The sequence below is a fragment of the Podarcis pityusensis genome (assembly GCF_964106645.2).
Source record: "Podarcis pityusensis genome assembly, chromosome: 2".
In the NCBI taxonomy this organism is placed as follows: Eukaryota; Metazoa; Chordata; class Lepidosauria; order Squamata; family Lacertidae; genus Podarcis; species Podarcis pityusensis.
Window position 1 is genome coordinate 79771535 of NC_138029.1, and position 20915 is coordinate 79792449.

The 20915-nt window shown below is 42.2% G+C and overlaps 1 protein-coding gene and 1 long non-coding RNA gene across 9 annotated transcripts in view; both read right to left on the reverse strand.

The window, feature by feature from the left end:
• EFCC1 (EF-hand and coiled-coil domain containing 1) overlaps positions 1-20915 on the reverse strand; it is a 64012-nt gene that overhangs the window by 40566 nt on the left and 2531 nt on the right. For all 8 annotated transcript variants that reach the window (XM_080996783.1, XM_080996779.1, XM_080996780.1 and 5 more), the window contains exon 2: positions 19100-19509. In XM_080996783.1, the coding sequence (XP_080852909.1) occupies positions 19100-19509 (410 nt within the window). The remainder of the gene's footprint in view (positions 1-19099; positions 19510-20915) is intronic.
• Positions 226-2755, reverse strand: LOC308472223. Its single transcript, XR_013983366.1, has 2 exons — positions 1713-2755; positions 226-1365 (listed from the first exon to the last, which is right to left on the reverse strand). It is a non-coding gene; the product is annotated as an uncharacterized lncRNA (long non-coding RNA).

Genomic DNA, 20915 nt, shown 5'->3' on the forward strand with positions numbered 1-20915 from the left:
AACCTTCCCCATGCATCTCATTCTGTGCAATCAATAGATTGTTGTGGCACACCAAGGGCAATGTGCAGTGCAAGATTGGCCTCAAAATGTTATATGGCATGAATTTAGCAAATGAGCGTCATATGCATGCAGGCAACTCCAAATTTATGTGACGGTTCAAGGCACCACATGCGTTTAAGTGAAAACACATATATTTGAAAAAGTGTGTAAACACTCCATTCCGCCCACCCCACCCCTTTCTGTGATGTTTTTGAGTCACTTCAGGCCTGGGCACAATGCATGTATGCGCAGACACACACATATTGAATGCACATGAATGGGGAGTTGCCTGTACAGTATATAACTTTCAGCCTCTGATTGAGGAAGTGAAAGCAGGTGTCAGTTTTAGAAATAATATTTATTTAATTTTACATACCGCTTCGCATTTCAGCAGAAATCTCAACGCAATTTACATTTCCTAACTAAAAGGAAACAACGCAAGAAATGCAATACAAATTCCAAAAACAAAACAAAACAAAACAACTTTAAAGACAACTCCAGATTTTAAGTAACATAATTGAAAACAGCAATAAATTAAGATTGCTAGAAGATGGGTCGGAAAGGGTTCGCCCAGAAATAGCAATGTAACGTTTATTCACATTTGAGAAGAATGGTGTGCTATACATATCTAAGAAATAGAGAGGCAGCCACCTTATAAAGATGGGAAACAGGAAGATACCGTGACTGAACATGACCATAATGTAAGGATGGCCAAAGCAAATTGTTCTGAAGAAATTAAAACATCACCTGCAGGTGATATTCAAGGAAGTTTAGAGCTTTCATAGAAGTGTGATTAGGATCACGTAATCTAAGCCAAAATATATGGTGGTGGTCTCACAACTCCGGACACATCACAGTTAATGATTATCTAGACCTATTTCCATTGGGCTTTTGGCCGGGATATGGGACTAAGACCGCTGTGGCTGATTAGCTAAAATCTAACTCCAGTGTTGGAGCTTGTCTGTCTTTGAATACCAGTTGGTGGTATTCATAGAAGTGTTGTTGCCCTCAGTTCCTGCTTTGGGGCTTGCCATAGGCATCTAGTTGGTCACTGTGCGAACAGGATGCTCAACTACTGGCCTGGCCTGATCCTGTAGGCTCTTCTGACGTTGTTTTGACCTTTAAGGCCTCTCAGCTGCTTTAAATACCATAGATTGTTATATTATTCTGCCTGGTTGGGTGGAGCCTTTCAGGCATTGTGTATTGCAGTGGTTCTGGGCATGTCAGGTCGGGAGGGGGGCTATGGTTTGATGCCATAGCCTTTGCACTATGGTGTCCCACAGGGTTTTGGCTTGTCCCCCATTTTGTTTTTTAATATAGCGGTACCTAGGGTTACATATACCTAGGGTTATACCTAGGGTTATAGCGGTACCTAGGATTTGGCGGTTCGAATCCCTGCGACGGGGTGAGCTCCCGTTGCTCAGTCCCTGCTCCTGCCAACCTAGCAGTTCAAAAGCACATCAAAGTGCAAGTAGATAAATAGGTACTGCTCTGGTGGGAAGGTAAACGGCGTTTCCGTGCGCTGCTCTGGTTCGCCAAAAGCAGCTTAGTCATTCTGGCCACATGACCGGGAGCTGTACGCCGGCTCCCTCGGCCAATAAAGCGAGTTGAGCGACGCAACCCCAGAGTCGGTCACGACTGGACCTAATGGTCAGGGGTCCCTTTACCTTTACCTAGGGTTACAAACTTAACTCGTTCCGGAGGTCCGTTCCTAACTGAAACCGTTCTTAACCTGAGGCATGCTTTCGCTAATGGGGCCTCCCATTGCCACCGCGCCGCTGGCATGTGATTTCCGTTCTCATCCTAGGGCAAAGTTCACAACCCGGAGCAACTACTTCCAGGTTAGTGGAGTTTGTAACCTGAAGTGTTTGTAACCCGAAGCGTTTGTAAACTGAGGTACCACTGTATCTACATGAAGTAACTGAGCTAGCTTATTTGGAGTGAGGTACTAGCAAAATGCTGGTTGGAATTCAGTTCTATTGCTTCTTGCAATTTAATACAAAGGAAGCAGTTGATATCTTTGAACATTGCCTGGATTCCAGACTCACTCTAGATTTTCTTTTTATTCTTTCCAGACCATCATTATTTCTATGTGTGTATACGCGTATATATTAAAAATATGTATTTTTAACTTAACAGTATCTCTGGATTATGGGATAACCAGACTTGTATAACCATCATGCTTAAGTCACACATGATAGAGTTAATACCATAAAGTAAGCTGCCAGGCTTAGCTATGTCCACTTCCCCTCACCTTTGGAGGAGCTAGGTAATCAAGCTTTATTCTCCTCCAGTCTACATGTGAACTTCAGTGTGTGAGCTCTGAGCTGCTCCTTCCAGCCACATAGCTTTAACAAGCCCCTCTTGAGTTCCCATACCAATAAACTAGGAACTTTTACCACTTTTAGCTAAGCTAGCTACTGCCTGGGCAACCTTTTCTGCAGTACATGAACCTGACCTTTGAAGAGTTTATAAGTAAACCAAATTTTAACATACCAAGCATGTGGTCTTCTTCCTATGCTGAGGGATGAGAAAACTTTGGAAAGAAATTTTTTAAGGGGACATTTTGCAATTCACTTGGAGAAGTGTATTTTAAAGGTCCAGCAACCTGTATTTCCATGCTTTACTTTGCTGCATATTTTGTGATTTTAAATCTCTACTGTGGTTCTCTCACCAAAGAAGACTTGCCCTAAACAGGGATCTCGGTGCATATATATATATGTGTGTGTGTGTGTGTGTGTGTGCGCGCGCGCGCGCGCGCGCCAACATGGATCTCAAGAATGAGTACCTTAAAATAATAATAAATTTCATTTTTACATTTAGAAACTATCATTTTGTCTCCTAAAGGAAAGTTGAACCTGATCTCTAAACCTGTTTAGAGGCAGAAAACTATGCATGCCATGGGGGGGGGGGTGTAGCCAGTTCCATTACAACATATTGATATATGGAATATCAGAGCTTTTTCTAGCAGATATAAATTAATAAATATGCTGCAAAGAACACAGCCAAAATTATGCAGAATAAATTGCCAGTGGACCATATTTCATCTGTCTACAGAATGTGTACACACACACAAATATTTTGTGTGTGTATGCATACATCCGTTTTATGAAATATATATATATATATATATATGTATGACTCGTTCACACACAAAGAGGGACATGCACAGAAAGAGAACAGGAAACTATAAACCCAACAATACAATGGAAAGCTCTGGTGCGTATAATTTTTTTCAGTTATTTTCTGAAATGAATATAAGAATACATTGCAAATGTTTGTTCTTTCATCCTTTTAACAGTACTAACCATGGAGCCTTTAATCTAGGCAAGAAAGAATTTAAATGAGTTTCTCAAATCTTGAAAAAAAATAAAAGACACAAGGAAGTTAAATATAACCTGCTACTTTTTAAGTGGTCTTTATTTTATTTTTTTAATAACAAAGCTGAAAACAGAAAACAAAATGCAGTACTCAAATCAATGGGCTGTTTTGTAAAAAACACTAAACCATAGGTTAGTGCTACATGTGTGAGCCAGACTAAGTCTGACCAAACCTTGGGATCATGTACACACACACACACGGGGGGAGAGAGAAAGAGAGAAGGGAGGATCCTACTACTGTGTTTACTTTCAATATCCACTAAACCTGGTTTGTTATTATGTACAAACCAGGGCTTGTGGTTTAAATCAAACAAGCCAGCTTCATAACCCATGGTTTGGAAATAGTTTGGTTGGAAACTTACAAGTTTGTTTTAAATGACAGTTGTTGCTAAGTAATGACAAGCTAGGATTTGTGGAAGCTGAATGTAAACACAGGAAAAGTCCTTCTGCTGGTTGCTCGGTGGAGGCAGGCTGTGAACAATAATGAGGGGAGTTTAGACCGCACACAGTTGAGGAAACTATGAGCCACAGAACTGCCATATTTACGTAATGACACAGTTCATTGTGGTATCAACAGATGCATTAAAAAGAGGTAAAAAAAAGACCCTGTTCAATTTATCACATTTATAGTGTGCCTTTCCACAGAAGCATTCCAAGTAGCTCAGCAACTTAATTTTTTTTTAAAAAAAGACCCTCAAAACTTCAAAACCCCCAAACATCCAGAAAAATATATTAAAAACAGTCAGAAAACAATAAAAATAAACAAATGTAAATTAACAGTCCTGATCTCCAAACAACACACAAGATTCTGGCAACTTCACCAACAGGCTTCTAATCTTAGTGTTTCTTACGTTTGGAAGTGACACACTCCTGATGAACTACTTTGCAAACTGCTTGTATTAACCTGCTGAGACATTATTTGAGGCCTAGCTTCAGGCACCTTCAAAGGCTAAGTGGGTGGCTACCGGAGATGGGGCCTCTTCTGTTGCGAGGCCCAGACTCCCAACCCCATTTTCTCAAGGAGGTTTCAGTACTTATTTATTTATTTATTTATTTGGAAACATTATGATTAGTACCACTGGCAATTTAGAACATACATTGCGCTTGCAAAGGATTTTGCAAAGAGACTATATTTTGCAACATCTCCATAAAGCAAACTTTATAGCATATACCAATTTTTGCCAGCCTGGTGCCTTCTACATGTTTTTGACTAAAAGGAAATGTAGAAGTTAAACATGGAGGGCACCAGGAAATGGCAGACTTTGGACATCAAAATTTCAGCGGCGCCCTGAGATGCCAAAATTTGGTGCCCACCCCATCATTAGGCATTGTTGCGGTGCCCCCTGCTGCACCATCTCGACTTGGTGCCCAGTGTGGGCAAATGGACCGCACTCCCTTAAATGTGCCTCTGTACCAGGTTGCATATGCTGCAAGAAACCTGTAGAACCGATGTCTTTGCAAAATAAACACAGTGGGACCTCTGGTTGTGGACGGGATCCTTTCTGGAGGTCCGGTCGGATCCCAAGGTTTCCGCAACCTGAGGACCGCTTCCGCGCATGCGCCGAAACCCGGTAAAATACTTCCGGGTTTGCCGCGCACGCATCCCAAAGTTTACGTAACCAGAGGGTTACGTAAATGGAGGTACGACTGTAAATAGAAACAGAAACAAGTAAGAGTCTACACAGAAGGACCCATCAGGCTCCATTTTAAAAACTGAAGGCATTGTCCCTCCAACCTAGAAGGCTGATAGGCAATGCTACTTATTTGCTCCTCTGGTCTTATCGTACCATAAAAAAACAGTACCTATACTTCGAAGATGCCGGGGCTTTACAAGGCCTGGCTATTGTTTGTTACACAGAGACAAGGGAATGCCTCCCTACCAAGGCCTTTCAACTACCAGACTCTGCCCTCAGCGAAATAAAGGAAACAATCAGCGGACTGTTCTCCACTGCCTCCAGATGGTGCCCCACATCCAGCCCCGCTCTTGGTTGCCCTCTTCTTCTTCTTCTTTGTTTTGTTTTACACACACTGTGCGGTTTCATCATTCATCCTGACTGTTTGATTTAAGTCTCCATTCCCTGGATCAAGAAAGGCCTGGCAAGGGAGGAAGAATGAAAGAAAGTGACACATTGACAGCTTCTTTTTCACAGTAATGAACCAAACTGCACTCTCTTCTCCCCGCCGGCCTTTTACTATCGTCTTTTCTTCCTCTATAAAGGAACCCCGAGGGGACAGAGGGACAGGTTGGGGGATCAGCTCAGAAGTCTCTTCCACATATAATGTTCTGTGCCTCCACATGTGGGCTTCTCCAATGGAGCCCCTGCTGAGCCCGGGGATTATTTTTAGCTTATCTAACTCTTGCTTGTTTCCTGTATACAATAAAAGGATATCTGTTGACAAATGGCATTAAAGTTTCATCAGGGTACCTCGCAGTCAGAAAGCGTGCGGGCTGTACACCAATGACTTTTGGCTCTCATCAAAAACAAAGTTTCTTTACATTGGCAAACAGGACATTCAGATCTGTTAAATGATCTAAAAGGTTAACTGCTATATCTCCAGTATCAGTAAGACTTTAATCAATTTTTTTTAAATCAAATTTGCATGCAAGGGATAGGAAGACAGGAGGCGATATTTGTAGAATCGGATGCTTTGTGTTCTTTGCTTTACAAAAGCAAAACACAGTTTTTCCCCAGTCCATTATCAGGTGCTATTGCATCTATAACCAATCTCAGGGTACCCTAGTGAAGGGGTCTGAGTTGAAGTTTCTGTCTTGAAGCCAAGCGGGTGTAGAAGTGCCATAGAACTTCTGGACTCAGCCTGGGGAGGACCAGCTTAGTTGACCTGTGTCTTGAGGTGGTCCATAACCCAGGCATGACCCTGTCCAAACTTCAGCCTTCCTACAAAAGGCTGATATAGGATACACACCCGATGCCTAAGCCAAAGCCTACCTAAATCTGTAATCAATAAAGTTGTGGCAGAGTCTTAACTCCAGAAAGTTGTGTCAAGTTTGTTCCACCCGTTATTATTTCATGACTCTGCCTATGGGGCATGCTGCAAGTGGGTCCACAACCTCTTAGAGTCTTTGGCAAAATCAATATTCTGAATTAAGCTGTTTTAAGGAAACTGTTCCAACTTCGGGGGGAAATGTGTCTTTGCTCCAATTTCACTTCAGAATCAATGATATACCTTTTGTCATGATTTGTCTACAGTAAGGCTTCCCAAGCCTGATCGTGATAAGCTTCCAAGTTAAAAAAAGAAAATGCCCAAGGTTTCTAAGATAAGAAAATGTGAGATAGTCAGCTAGAGAGCAACAAAAAGAGACTGAATAAGCAGAATTTTGTTTCGTACTTATTGGAAGGGGGAAGTGTGTATGACAATATTGGGCCTGGTCACAGAAAATTTCCGTTTTCTAGCAACTGCCCATTTAATTTAACAGCTGTTTGTGTTTTGATATTTGTCAGCACAGGCACCAGGTTTCAGAGAGCTGTGATCAAAGACAGCTTGCTAGACCTCCCACCCAGAAGCAAGGGGCTCCTCCTCCCAGCAGAGCCAAGTTTACCTAACTGCAGGTGGTGGGAGAGGCCCCCCCCCATTTTATCCTTATAGCAACTCTATGAGATTGATTAAGCCAGGCATATGCTAACTCGGCTCTCCAGATGTTTTGAGACTACAATTCCCATCATCCCTGACCACTGGTCCTGTTAGCTAGGGATGATGGGAGTTGTTTGTAGTCCCAAAACATCTGGAGGGCCAAGTTTGCCTATGCCTGGATTAGGCTGAGGGACAGACTGACTGACTCAAAGTCACCCATCAAGCTTCATGGTTGAGTTGGGATTTCAACTCTCGCCTCTCAGGTCCTAATTCCAACCACCACTCCACATGGGCTCTCCAGTGCATGACCTCTGCTGTGTGCTGCTACCAGATCCGAGCAAACATTAACTAACACACATGCACACAAGCTACTAAAATAAGAATGGAGAAAATAGCAAACGTGGTTTCTTCTGCTTCCAGTACCATTTCCCAATGCATGACCTCTATCTGTGCACATTCATAATAGCTTTTCTGATAGGTACCATCCCATAAGGATTCACTGCAATGATTTGTTCACATGCGGTTTGTTCACTTATGAACACTTCGCCAATGATTAATACTACTCTACATCCTGGGAGATTTGAATCCCTGCACAATCCATCTTCTTGCAAAACGTAGTGTTTTATTTATATAAAATTCTACACCACGTCCCTTTTTGAAGATGCTGCCCTGCTATTTCTGGATGTATCTTTTTTATATTCTTTTTATGTTAAAAGAAATGAGAGAAAAGAAACAAAGCATTCAAAGGAAGGAAGAAACAGCATCGTCATAGGGATATCATAAAGTACTCCAGCTCCACAGAAGGGCAGAAATGAAGCCAGAATCAGGATGCAAGCAGCCAGCTAAGAGTTTCTTGAGTGGAAAAGAGAAGAAATTGAATTAACTCACATAATAATAAAAGTAGCAGCCTGTATAGACCCGCCTGATGATTCACAAGTTCATTAATGCTGCACCCTCAAGTTCACCTGCTTAAATTGAAAACAGGAATTGAGGGGCTGGGAGAGGATAAAGGAGATGTATACTTCCTGCTACCAGAATACAGTGGTACCTCGGGTTACATACGCTTCAGGTTACAGACTCCACTAACCCAGAAATATTAACTCAGGTTAAGAACTTTGCTTCAGGATGAGAACAGAAATCGTGCTCTGGTGGCATGGCGGCAGCAGGAGGCCCCATTAGCTATAGTGGTGCTTCAGGTTAAGAACAGTTTCAGGTTAAGAACGGACCTCCGGAACGAATTAAGTACTTAACCTGAGGTACCACTGTAGAGATAAACATGCAAACCGGGCTATCACGCTTATTTAAAAGCAGGTGAAAAACCCAGAATCTGGACTTTGCCATTGAGTATTTTGAGGAAGAGAATGAACTTTGGCTCCATCCCTTTCCACAGCAACTCACTTTTCTTTTATGAAAAGTCACCTTACAATTTTTAGAGAATTGTTGTCTGGGCAGCCTAGGACCTCCATACACACTGCCCAGCCTTGCACCCCGGGGAGGTCACTTCGGTGCTAACGCAGCAGTTTGGCTTCACCTCCAGAAGAGCCCAGAATTGTCTCTTGAGCCAGACAGATGCCAACATTTGCATGTGCAGCCTGGTTTGTGTGTATGCAAATGTTTGTGAGAAAGACCAACCTCTTGATGGATGGCCATCCTGACTCGGCCCCAGACACACTGACCAGATGTCTGGAAGCTGTGGCTGGATGGTTACGTGGGAGCCGGTTGAAGTTAAATCCTTCGAAGACAGAGGTCCTCTGGCTGGGTCGGGACGATATGGGATTGAGGGGGCAACTCCCATCTCTTGCGGGGGTGCAATTAGTGCCAGCACCGTCCGTTAAGAGTTTGGGTGTAATCTTCGATACCTCCCTTTCTATGGAGGCACAGATTACAGCTATAACAAAGGCGGCATTTTTTCATCTCCGCCAAGCTAAGCAGTTGGCCCCTTATCTCTCTCGCCCTGACCTAGCCACTGTGATCCATGCGACGGTCACCTCCAGACTGGATTATTGTAACTCGCTCTACGTGGGGCTGCCCTTGAGACTGACCCAGAAACTCCAGCGGGTGCAGAATGCCGCGGCGAGACTCCTTATGGGGTCTTCGCTGCGAGATCACATTCATCCGGTACTATACCAGCTGCACTGGCTCCCGGTGGAGTACAGGATCAGGTTTAAGGTGCTGGTTTTAACCTTTAAAGCCCTATACGGCCTAGGACCCTCGTACCTACGGGACCGCCTCTCCTGGTATGCCCCACAGAGAAACCTACGGTCTGCAAATAATAACATCCTCAAGGTCCCAGGCCTCAGAGAGGTTAGGCTGGCCTCAACTAGAGCCAGGGCCTTCTCGGCTGCGGCTCCAATCTGGTGGAATGCTCTGTCACAAGAGACTAGGGCCCTGCGGGACTTGACATCTTTCCGCAGGGCCTGCAAGACAGAGTTGTTCCGCCAGGCCTTTGATCAGGGCGCAGCCTGACTCCCTCCTCTGGCAACCTGCACAGAACTTTGCTTAATTGGTTGCCATCAATTTGATTTAATTAATTTTTATAATGAAATATTTTTAGATTGTGTGATTATTTGATTTTTTGATTTTTTGATTGTTGTTAGCCGCCCTGAGCCCGGCTTCGGCTGGGGAGGGCGGGATATAAATAAAATTTATTATTATTATTATTATTATTTAGATCTTGTTTTGGGCTTCTTGGGTAGAAGTTGCCAAAGACATCCTCTTTGCTCCAGTGCAGAAGTTGGTCCTGTTCCTTTTCAAAATCCCAATATTACTTCCATTACTTATATAGTGCTATCAGCATGCATAGGGTCTTGAGTTCAACTTCCTCCACCTAATTCTGCAGCAAGTTTCATTGCCAAGTACTGTAAGTAATTCTAGCCACTGCGTTCTCTTATTTACAATCCAAAATAGCATAAGCTGATGCCTTTGCTTTACATGAAGCTGGATTGTTTACATCAGCTTTCCAAAACATCTGGCTGGCACCAGGTGACCAAAGGCTGGTTTTCATCTCCAACGGCTTCTTTCAAGTCTGACATTAAACACAATGCTAGACCTACTGGGTTGCTGTGAAGAATTTTCAATTATTCTTAACTCAAGCAACCAGTAGCTAAACTCAAATCTCCCAGACCTTAAAAGTTGGCTAACCTCACAACATGCTTTACTAAATACCTCCAGTGTGTTTTATGAACAACTGCCAAGTATACTGGGTTGGGGGTCGTGTCAAATGTAGAGAGTAAAAAACAGAGCAGATACGCACTGTGTGCCAATTTCTCTGTGTTATGACTAATGTGACATCATGAGTCGCCACTAAATCACTGCACTGTGAAAACAAACACTCCATCACAACAGAGCACTCAACCTTCATCTTGTTCTATGGCAAAAAAATAAATAAATTCTCTGGAGGTTTTCCAAAGCCACCTGCTACCTAGTACTTAGCACCTCTATCATCCATGTCAATGATAGGGGCTGTTAGCTAGTACCTGGAAAGTGGGAACTTCCCATAGCTTGTCACAGACACATAGAAGCGTTCACTAGGTTCTAAAGAGGCTGCTTTCAGTAAACCAATTTTATTTCGTGCAGGAACGTGCATTTTCAAAGAACCATTCAGTCACAAGACCATATGGATCACTTTTATGCATTTGGCCCAATGTCCAGCATTCTGTACCCAGCATTCGGTACACCCAGGAAACTCACGAGCAATTCCATCAACAGCATGCACATCTACTGCGTGTGTTCCCGGTCTTTTGAGCATTAACTTATCAGAGACTTCTCCAAGTTTAATCAGGGCTAAAAGCCATTATTGGATCATTTTCAGCTGCACAAATAGGGACATGTAGATTAGATGTTACAGGGAATGTCCAAACTTTCAGTGACTATAGGTATTGAGATGCGAGTGCTAAAATTCCTTGGTTATTAAACAAGAAGGCAGTAGTTGCCCAAAAGGAGGGATGCAAATTTTCAGTACTTTTGCAGAGCTGCTATTATACAATGCAATGTGGCAATTGCAATTGCTCCACTCATTTGTAATCTTCATCGACTTCCCATGTGTTTGTAGTTTAGTGCTATTCAAGTGCATTCAGCATGATACAGTTGGTATCATGAAAATGCTTAAAGTCTGGAAAGGCTTTTATTGTTTTACTTAGATTCTTATATCACAAACCAGGAGTTGCACTCTTGCTAAACCTCAAACGTTTAGAACCGCATACGATGAACCTGGCAACTGGAACATTCCTAGTAGAAGTGAAGTATGTGTTTGTTTTATGCTAAGAACATGGAAATTTAGGTTTCTGATGCTGTATCACTGTTAGTTCCAGTTCACACATGTAAGATGGGAAACATCATAAGCATAAATAAGATCGCTTCCTGAAGAAAAATACAACAAGCCATAGAGTCAGCAGAGAAACATAACTGGACCTCGTTACTTATAATCTTCAGGCAATTGTATTCCAGCTAAGTTCTACTCAGAAAAGACCCACTGAAATTGATGAACCAAAGTTAGTAACCTCCATTAATTTAAATGGGACTATTCCAACTAACATCGTATACAACCCAATGGACTGGTAGTACATGATTAATCGCAAAATAGAACTTAGCATAAAATACTAAACAAAACAAAGTACAACGGTTATAAAAGCAAATAAACTGAAAATGGCTTTCAGAAAACAAAAGAAAAAGAAAGAAATATACATGGTGTTCATTCTAATTCTTGATATATGCATACTTTATTCTTTTCTCTTTTTTTTTTAAGGCAGAACCTTGTAAGGTTCTTTGTTATGGTGAAGAATGTACCACACACACTGTGACAAAATTCCCTTGATCCTTTGGCCTGCAAGGTTTTTTTTGTCCCCGTTTTCCATTCCATTCGTGCTCCACAGCCTTAGTATTTAGCACAGAGAAGTTGTGCATCACAATGCAGGTTGCTAAGTGACAGTTACAATATGTGCAATGACCAGCTCCCACATAGGCTTATGGAATCTCTCAGCCTGTGCAAATGTAGAACTGATTGAATGAACAGTGGGTGACACTATATTGTGCTTCCATGGAATTGCTCCAACCCAAGTAAGTCAATGCCCCCCAGCCTTTTTTTTTTTTTTACGAAGAACAAATGAGAAAATGGGAGATTTAATTAGAAGTCTAGCAATCTTACCTAAAAATAACACGCTGTGTAACAAAATGCAACTTCCATAAAATTTTCAAAACTGAAAAGGCTTGATTTTGCTTTGTCCAGTTGTCATGTTAAACAGATAAGGACAACAATAGATAAGGCTGGCATACTGAAAATGTGATTAGCTCACACATAATACACGCTTATCCCTTATTCTAGATAACATAGTATAATGGATACTCTTTACAGCTCAACATTATAACTGAAGTTAACAGACCAGAAAATGCACTCACGTATCATGAAATCACTTTTTCTTTTTTGATGTTCAGCATGCAAATTAATTATAAACTACACTCAGACCATGGGAACAATGGAGGGGATGAGGGTGGCAAGAAAAAAAGAAGGGAGGTGCAATCAGCTAGAAAAGGCTGGAGGTTTGTTGTAAACAGCTGAAATGTCAAACTAAAAATGAGAAGTCTGTGCTTAGTTCAACACCCATTCAGCGTGTTTTCCCATTAACCTTGAAAGTGATCGTATTTATGGCAGCCGCGTCAGCTGTTCTTAAGTATTCATATTTTCATTTCCCAGTTCCACATTTCTCTTTCAGCTTTAAATACAGCAATCAAAACGTCCATGCCCACAGCACCATTGTCAAATTATCAGTAAATTATATAAACCAATAGCTAACTCATTTTCCAAGTACAGATCCTTATGCAGCCAATATGGCACCCAGCCCCATTCAAGAGCAGGCACCCCCAACCTTGGCCCTCCAGATGTTTTGGGACTCCCATCATCCCTGACCACTGGTCCTGTTAGCTAGGGATGATGGGAACTGTAGCCCCAAAGCATCTGAAGGGCCGAGTTTGGGGTGCCTGACCAAGAGGGAGATTATTAGTGGAGGTGGTGACAGCTGCCATGGCACTAACAGCCACGGGGGTGGGGGCAGGTAGCAGCTAGTCACAGAGCTGGTGGCAGCAGCAGGGAGTCAGGGCAGGTCTATGGGTGGCAAATAGGCTGGGCATAATCCACCACTCTTTGTAATCTGCTGCCTAAGGCATGTGTCTCAGTGTTCCTCATTAAATGTCCAGCTCTGCAGAGTATCCTGGGAAAGGGTATGGAGTACACCTGGACAGGAGTATTCCACACTTCAACATCTTGTTTCAGGTCCCACTTGAGTAAGATGAAAATAGTATGGAATTGTTCTGAGAGAAAACAAAATTTGACACCTCCTTGAATATATTCACTGAAAAGAAATTTAAGGAATGAAATTTGTGGAGAAGGCAGAACTTGCTGAAGGACATGCAGTGGTGGAGCTCCTCAAAATTTTGACCGATTCTGGCCCACAACAAAGACCCGCGTATGCCGATTTGGCTATAAACAATGGCCCTGGGTACGTTGTGCTGACAGAAGTAGGCAAAGGTAAAGATTCCTATCTTACTGACTTTTTTAGACTAAAATATAAAAACGCCTCCCAGAGGTCTCCATCTGCTGTAGCTGCTGAGAGCCAGCGTGGTGTAGTGATTAAGAGCAGTGGACTCGTAATCTGGCGAACCGGCTTCGCTTCCCCGCTCCTCCACACGCAGCTGCTGGGTGACCTTGGGCTAGTCACACTTCTCTGAAGTCTCTCAGCCTCACTCACCTCACAGAGTGTTTGTTGTGGGGGAGGAAGGGAAAGGAGACTGTTAGCCACTTTGAGACTCATTAAGGGGAGTGAAAGGCGGGATTATCAAGTCCAAACTCTTCTTCTTCTAGGTGCTTCAAAAATGGCAGCTAGCCACCAGAGGAACTCAGGCAGACTATTCTCTTAATACAATGGAAGGAATGGCACAACAACTGAGAGCCCTTAAGGATCAGAGAGAAAACTTGCAGATCTTGGTTCTTGGATCAAGGAGGTGGAGGTCTTGACATCAGAGGCGATGTAAAGGAGCTTGCTGTGTTTTAAGCTAGTAATGTCTACATGCTTCCAAGCTAGCAAGATCTACTTTGCTTTCCCCCCTAGAACTCACAGGTTCACCAACAGAAGCTAAATACAACTTAGTGTGCTCGCTGTCCTTCTGTGCCAGAAGTGAGCTCACTGTCCTTTCTCACAAAAATTCATCCCTCTCCCCCAACAAAGCTTTTTTAATTGCAGCAACCTAAATTGGGGTGGGGGAGTTGCTGCTGTTGCTGAACAATTAAGTCAGAAATCCTTGACAAGACTGCACAAATCACCCAGATATCCACCAGTAGATTCCCATCTATTCTGCCCACCTCTGGCTTTAAATTAATTAAACTAGAATATTTGTTGAGGACTCCCCCAAACCCTTCTTAATCCTACTGCTATTTGTGACCACTTCCAACATGAAACTTTAAACAGGTAAAGTACTCGAGAGATTTTTCTCCGTGGATGGCAAGGCAATATTTGCTTTCATGCTATAACCAACTTTCGTGCATATGCTGTGAAAGACAAACTCCAAGAACAGCAAGATTTAAAGGAGGTGGGGGAAAACTAGGGTAGAATTGTACCACTCTACTCTCCTGCAACATATTCACAGTTTAGCATCATGGAAGGGTAAATTCTCAAATAAATTAACTTCAAAAAAGAAACGATAACAAAAATGTTGGTTCTAGAGTTCCCATCTGATGGACAAGGGAACACATGTGATCTGTTCTTCAGACTCTGCCCTCCAGCCTGCCTCAGTGCCATGTGGACTGAGCAAATGGGTGCCATTTACCCCTCTCAGAGCTACAATCCCCAGCACCCTTGACAAACTACAGTTCCCACGTTTCTTCAGGGGAAGCCATGCGCTTTAAATGTATGGCATGCACCCAGTTTAGGTAGCAGTGGTGGTGTTGCTCCTGTGCTGCAAAACCACAATGGAAACATTTTGCTATAATTAATGCTGTCCATGGACATTCATGAAAGTGCTCTAGTTTCACCTGGTTTCTCAGCACCACAAATACACAAGGTTATCAGCCCCTGGGCCCACTTCAGAGAAACATGATCCTGACCCCTGAAACACGGAGTGCTTCCTTTTATATAGTTCTCACTGTGTCCTATCCAGCTCAGGTTAATGCAGCCTCCAGCCAATACAAGGGTAATTCACTCCCAGGCTGAAGTTCCAGCAGACAATCTAATAATCAAAGGACTAGCTGCAAACAGTGACTGATGGCCTTCTAAGAAACAGCAAAAGCTAAAACAAACAGAATGTTTTCAACTATAGGCTGGAAGCACAGGTCTGGGCTCTGGAGGGCTTTGAGGTGACTCTGCGTCAGTCGCATCTGCTTTCTGCAAGTCTTTAAAACGGCCAGAACAGCTGAAAACATAAACTTTGAAACTCCGTCAGTGGTAAAATTTGCAAGCTGTTAATACAAAAAAAGCTTAACACCTCTCTTTGCTTTGGGCATCACAACAAAGCAGCACACAGGATAGGAAGCATGGCCTGCTTGTGTGTATCCTGTTTCCTTTCCCCTCTTCTGCCATTAAATTCTGAAGCTTCTAAAGGGGCTTCCAAAAATAAAAAAGAAGGAAGGGAGGGGGAAGAGTTGTCTCATCAAATAATAAAGTGTGACTAGAGATCTGAGCCACACCTGCCCTAGCTAGATACAGAGGTAAGCACATACAGTATTCTGCTTCCTACAGTTTCTTCCACAATTCTACAGTTTATTAAATTACACATAAACTTCCTCTTTCACTTCCTCTCTCTTTTGAAGTAAAGATTCCAGGTTTCTATGGGCCCTGCTACACTGTGCATTGGAAGCCATATTCTGAATTTCCCAAATCCCACGCTTTCACATTTTCCTCCAACCAGGCCTGAGATAAGCTGATCATTTATTACAATGAACATGCCTTTACTCACACACTGCACACATAAAACACTCTAGCCATAGATTGTCATATTGCTGTAGCTCTCTGAAGTGTTCCCTGGGCAAGCCCAGGCTTCATTTCCCATTGATCTGTAACCAGTTAATCTCCCTTTTCTTAAAAGATGAATTTCATGCACCATTAAACTATGGAAAAACAACTTTGCAAGATTCTAGAGCTGAGCTTCAGCCCTCAATACCAAGGCCAGTACATACCCACCTGCAAGCCTTTTTTCTCCCAACAATGACGCAAAGGGCATTCTTGGTCAACACCCACTTCTGACAATTGTACAGTGCCCCAATTCTACACAACACTGGGAACTGTCCGCCACTAAAATTAATGGAACTAAATTTTAAGAAATGTGCTTAAAATTGGGATGAAAGTCCAAAGAATCCACTTGCCAATGACAAAAGCTTTGATTAATTTAAAAAAGCAAAACCCCAACTATTTAACAAACTCTTCCATTACTGCAGACCCCTAGATACTACAACGTTTATAAAAATGGCACTGGACTATTTCTAAAACTTCTTTTACCTCACAATTACAGGACACAATAGCTTTGATTCCCCATATAACTCAGTTGGAACTCTTGTAAGCCGACTGAGAGGAAATGTCAGGTTTCAGAGGGAAATTGGCCATTGTAGTTGCTCAGAGATTTCAGAATCTCTGCTTTTGAATAACTTGTATAAATGCACCTAGCACTTATATAGTGTGTTTGAGTGGTCTAAGCACATAATGCACTTTAGGCCACTTTGGAAATAACCAGGGCTTTTTCTCAGCCAGAACTCAATTCCGGCACTTCTCAATGGGGTGCCATTGCCATTCTAAGAGAACGAGGGAGGTGTTTATGGTGAATTCCGGCACCTCTTCTTCTAGAAAAATAACACTGGAAATAACCAGTGTTATTTCCCAACTAAAAGATATTTGGCCCACAACCCCCCCTCAACCTTCTTTACATTAGGGCTGTATGAGATTTCAGTACAACATGCTTGGTCAGATATACCCCATACAAATTAATGCTGTAATTGTTCTCATTATTAAGAAAAACGGTAAAGTGAGCTCCCAGGTATATTAAAAAATGCAAAGCCGTCTATTCAATTGCTTCTGGCTTTGGTGTCTGATTTAGTCCGTCTTGAGTGAAAGCCTATTTAGTGGCTACCAGGCATGGAATCGGTACTATCCACAATTGGTGTCACTATTAAGTTTGTTTGGAGAGCCAAGCGTACTATGTCAGCAATAATGAGAGCTATGAACCCTGGCTCGTTTTGTCTTGGAGGGTCATCATCTGGTTTACCCGTGGAGCACAGAACAAAGAAGCAAAATGCCTTCTTTACAGTAGTAAACACTAGCCATAATTCTACACATATCTATGGATGCTTGCCTCTCCAGAATCTATGGAGCCTAAGGGTGCTTAGCAATGCACTGAGTTTAATCATGAGAAAAGATTGATCCTTAAAAAAAGGACTATAATAAGCAGACATTTATAGTATACTAATGGCACTTACAGTCCAGTCCTAAAAAATGTACTGCACCTGCAAATAAGTGTGCCAAACACAGCCCCAATGTACATGCATGCATGTGTGCATAAATAAATTTCAAAGCTCCTTTACGGTTATGTTGGAAGGGCACTGCATAGCTAATACAAACAGATGCACCACTGCAGATCTTTAGGACTTAAGAAGAGGAGTTTGGATTTGATATCCCGCTTTATCACTACCCGAAGGAGTCTCAAAGCGGCTAACATTCTCCTTTCCCTTCCTCCCCCACAACAAACACTCTGTGAGGTGAGTGGGGCTGAGAGACTTCAAAGAAGTGTGACTGGCCCAAGGTCACCCAGCAGCTGCATGTGGAGGAGGGAGATGCGAACCCGGTTCCCCAGATTACGAGTATACTGCTCTTAACCACTACACCACACTGGCTTTCTTGATACTAGTATGTCAAATTACTTAGGAACACTGGAATCTGCCTTATCAAATTATTGGTCCATCTATCACTACACTGTCTACGAACGCTAATATCCAGCAACTCTCCAGGGTTTGGAGCCGGTATCTTTCTTAGGCATCCTAGAGATTCCAGGGTCTGAACCTGGATCTTCCACATGCAGAGCAGACGTTCTACCACTGAGCCACAGCCCTTCGACAATTCAAGCAGAGGTGGCTCACTCCTTCTTAAATTTTCACCCCACCTCTGCAAGGCAAAGAAAGTAAAGTAAAGTCATTAAAGCAAGAATCCTATATGCACTTACCTGGAAAACAAGTCCCAGTAAACTGAATGGGACTTCCTTCTGACTAGCCATACATATAGCATTGCACTGTAATAAGCTTCCATAGTACATCCATGTAGTGTTATGATTCCCTTTCTCAGGATCACTTAGCTCTTTTCATCATGACTGGGGAAACGGAAATAATTGCTCACAACTATATACAAAACGAGATGCTAGCACATATCACATCGTACTGCCATTTTGATTAGTGAATATATTGATAACTAAGTTTCAAGTTTTAAAACTAGTTTTAAATGGACAAACCCACAAATGCAGTTCACTTTAGAAGATCATTCTGACAAAGCAGCTGTTGCCTAACCTAAAAAACAGCAATATAAATGACCATTCTTAACTTCCTGGAGAAAATTTCTTCAAGCGTGGCCCAAAATATTTGGTACAACAGCATAAAGAGAAGTTATGAAGTGCCAAAACATGAGGAATCCCAATGGGTAGCGCTGTACAAATATTCACATAAAGCTAAAATGCAGATTGCAACCAATGCCCTTAATGATAACCAGCTGATGGGTTCCGCCCCCCCCAACAGCCTCTCCCATTAGATTACATGCTGCCCTTTCTAAACATCAACTCCCACAAGACCATTAATAATGTCTCCTAAATTAGATTGTTAACATCTGCTGATTTTTGTCAATGGCGTGTTGGGCTTTTCTTTGAAAGCCTTTCCTGTTCCCACTAAATCATGCTTGCTGTGGCCTTAACTAGAAGGGAGATAAGTGACACTTTGCTGAGAGTCCCTACTAAGAAAATAACTAGGTAGAGGCCAATTCTTTACCCACCACATTTCAGAAGACGTTTACAACTGAGTTTGCAAACCACATATATACGCTGCATCTGATATTTGTTTTTGGCAATTTCGGGCTTACCTATAATATTGTAGCTCTGATTCTAGCTGCTGAATATATATCTGCAGCTGCGGCATTTTATGGGCTTTAGCTTCGAGTTCCTTTACTTTTCCTAGGCTGTTAAGGACAGCATACCGTGCTTCTTCAACCTTTTTCCTCATTTCAGCTTGCTCTCTCTTTAGACTGCGGTTGCAGTCTTCCAGGGCGACCAGAGCTTCGTGAGAATTCCTCAGTTCTTTTTCCAGTTCTTGGTTGAACCTAATTGCTTCTTCAATTTGTCCATCCCTAGAACTTCGGATTAATTCAACCTCTTTTAGAACACTTTGAAGGCACTTGGAAGTCTGGGACTGACCGTTAGCTAATTGTCTCCGGTTGCTTATAAAACAGGTCCCATTATTCTTATGGTTAGCATGGCTCTTCCACAATCCTACCTACAATCAACAGGGCAGAGGTAGAAATATAAATTAGAAGGAAAGAAGCTACACTTTAATCAAGCAGATTTGTTTCAAATTCACTTTTGTCCATGATGTTTTAGAAAGTCCAGCTCATATAGGTCTCAAACAAGGCTAAAGTACCACAAAGACTGCACCATAGACCTATAGATGTCAGAAATTTCCAATGAAAACAAGAAAAGGAAATGAAATTGCTATAGTTTGCATCCTAGCCTATGGTCACGAATGGAAATCAGTCAGCAAATATGACCTATATTTGCTAACATCACTGTTGTTTTAAGTCCTCAAACAACACATAATTAATGGATTCTTTTAACACTGATTTCTAATGTAAATGAAAAGTAAAAACAATGCATGTTATATAGCTTACATCAAACAGTATCATTAAAATAGTGGGCAGTCAGACAAATAACCTAGTATTTGATGGAAACCAAACTGCAGTGGAACAGAAACAGTACTGCTTTGTGATGGTTACAGGCTGGAAAGCAAACTGCTGCCATTTTACGTTCCTTCCTATAGCCACCCATGCACAAACCTGTGACTACCGCACATTACGTTTTCTTACATTAATATGAATACAGTCAGCCCGCAACCTACACAGGGTCACATTTCGGGGATCGCACCTAAAGCCAAAATCACATATGGTCCAAAAATGTTGGGTTCAGTAGTGGGTGGGATTGCCAAAGTCTTTTTTTTTTTCCCCAGACGCCTGCCCCCAATTATTATTATTTTTAAACAAATTACAAAAAAGAGCCAACTGTGCAAAGCTGAATGTCCTGTAGTTAAGTGTGTAAGTTTGGGGCTTACTGTACTCAAATTTTCTCTCCCCAGCTCCATTCCAATACATGGGGCGGCTTCCTTGTAATACAAGAACTGATCAAGGCATACACCCGTGAACAGGAGGGTCTTAGGAGAATGGTACTAAAACCAATTTTTGAGGCTGGTCATTATGAAGCATGCTAAGCAATGAACACATTAGAAGCCATACAAGAACAAACGAGCAGAACACACAATTGAGAGTGTATTCTGTGTATCTTTGACTCTCACAAAGTCACAAACACAATGATGTAATAGCTTGCCAGAAATTCAGAAGTGCATCAGAAGTATCACAGGCTGATACTAAGATCTGTTGCACCAAATGTAGAAGTGCAGACTGTATCATCACTATGAGCACAAACTTAAGTTCTTTTGAATCTGTATTTATGTTTACCTTCAAGGTAAATATACCCACACATCAGTACAGGATAAAGCTGCTTTTATGACTATTTATTTTTATTGGGTTGTATCCAGTGGTGTCCATGCTTGAGAATAGGCTTTGGCCTGTGCAGTGGAACTCCTCACAATCTGCTCCAGGGGGTTGGAGGACCCTCTGGGACAGAGATGGG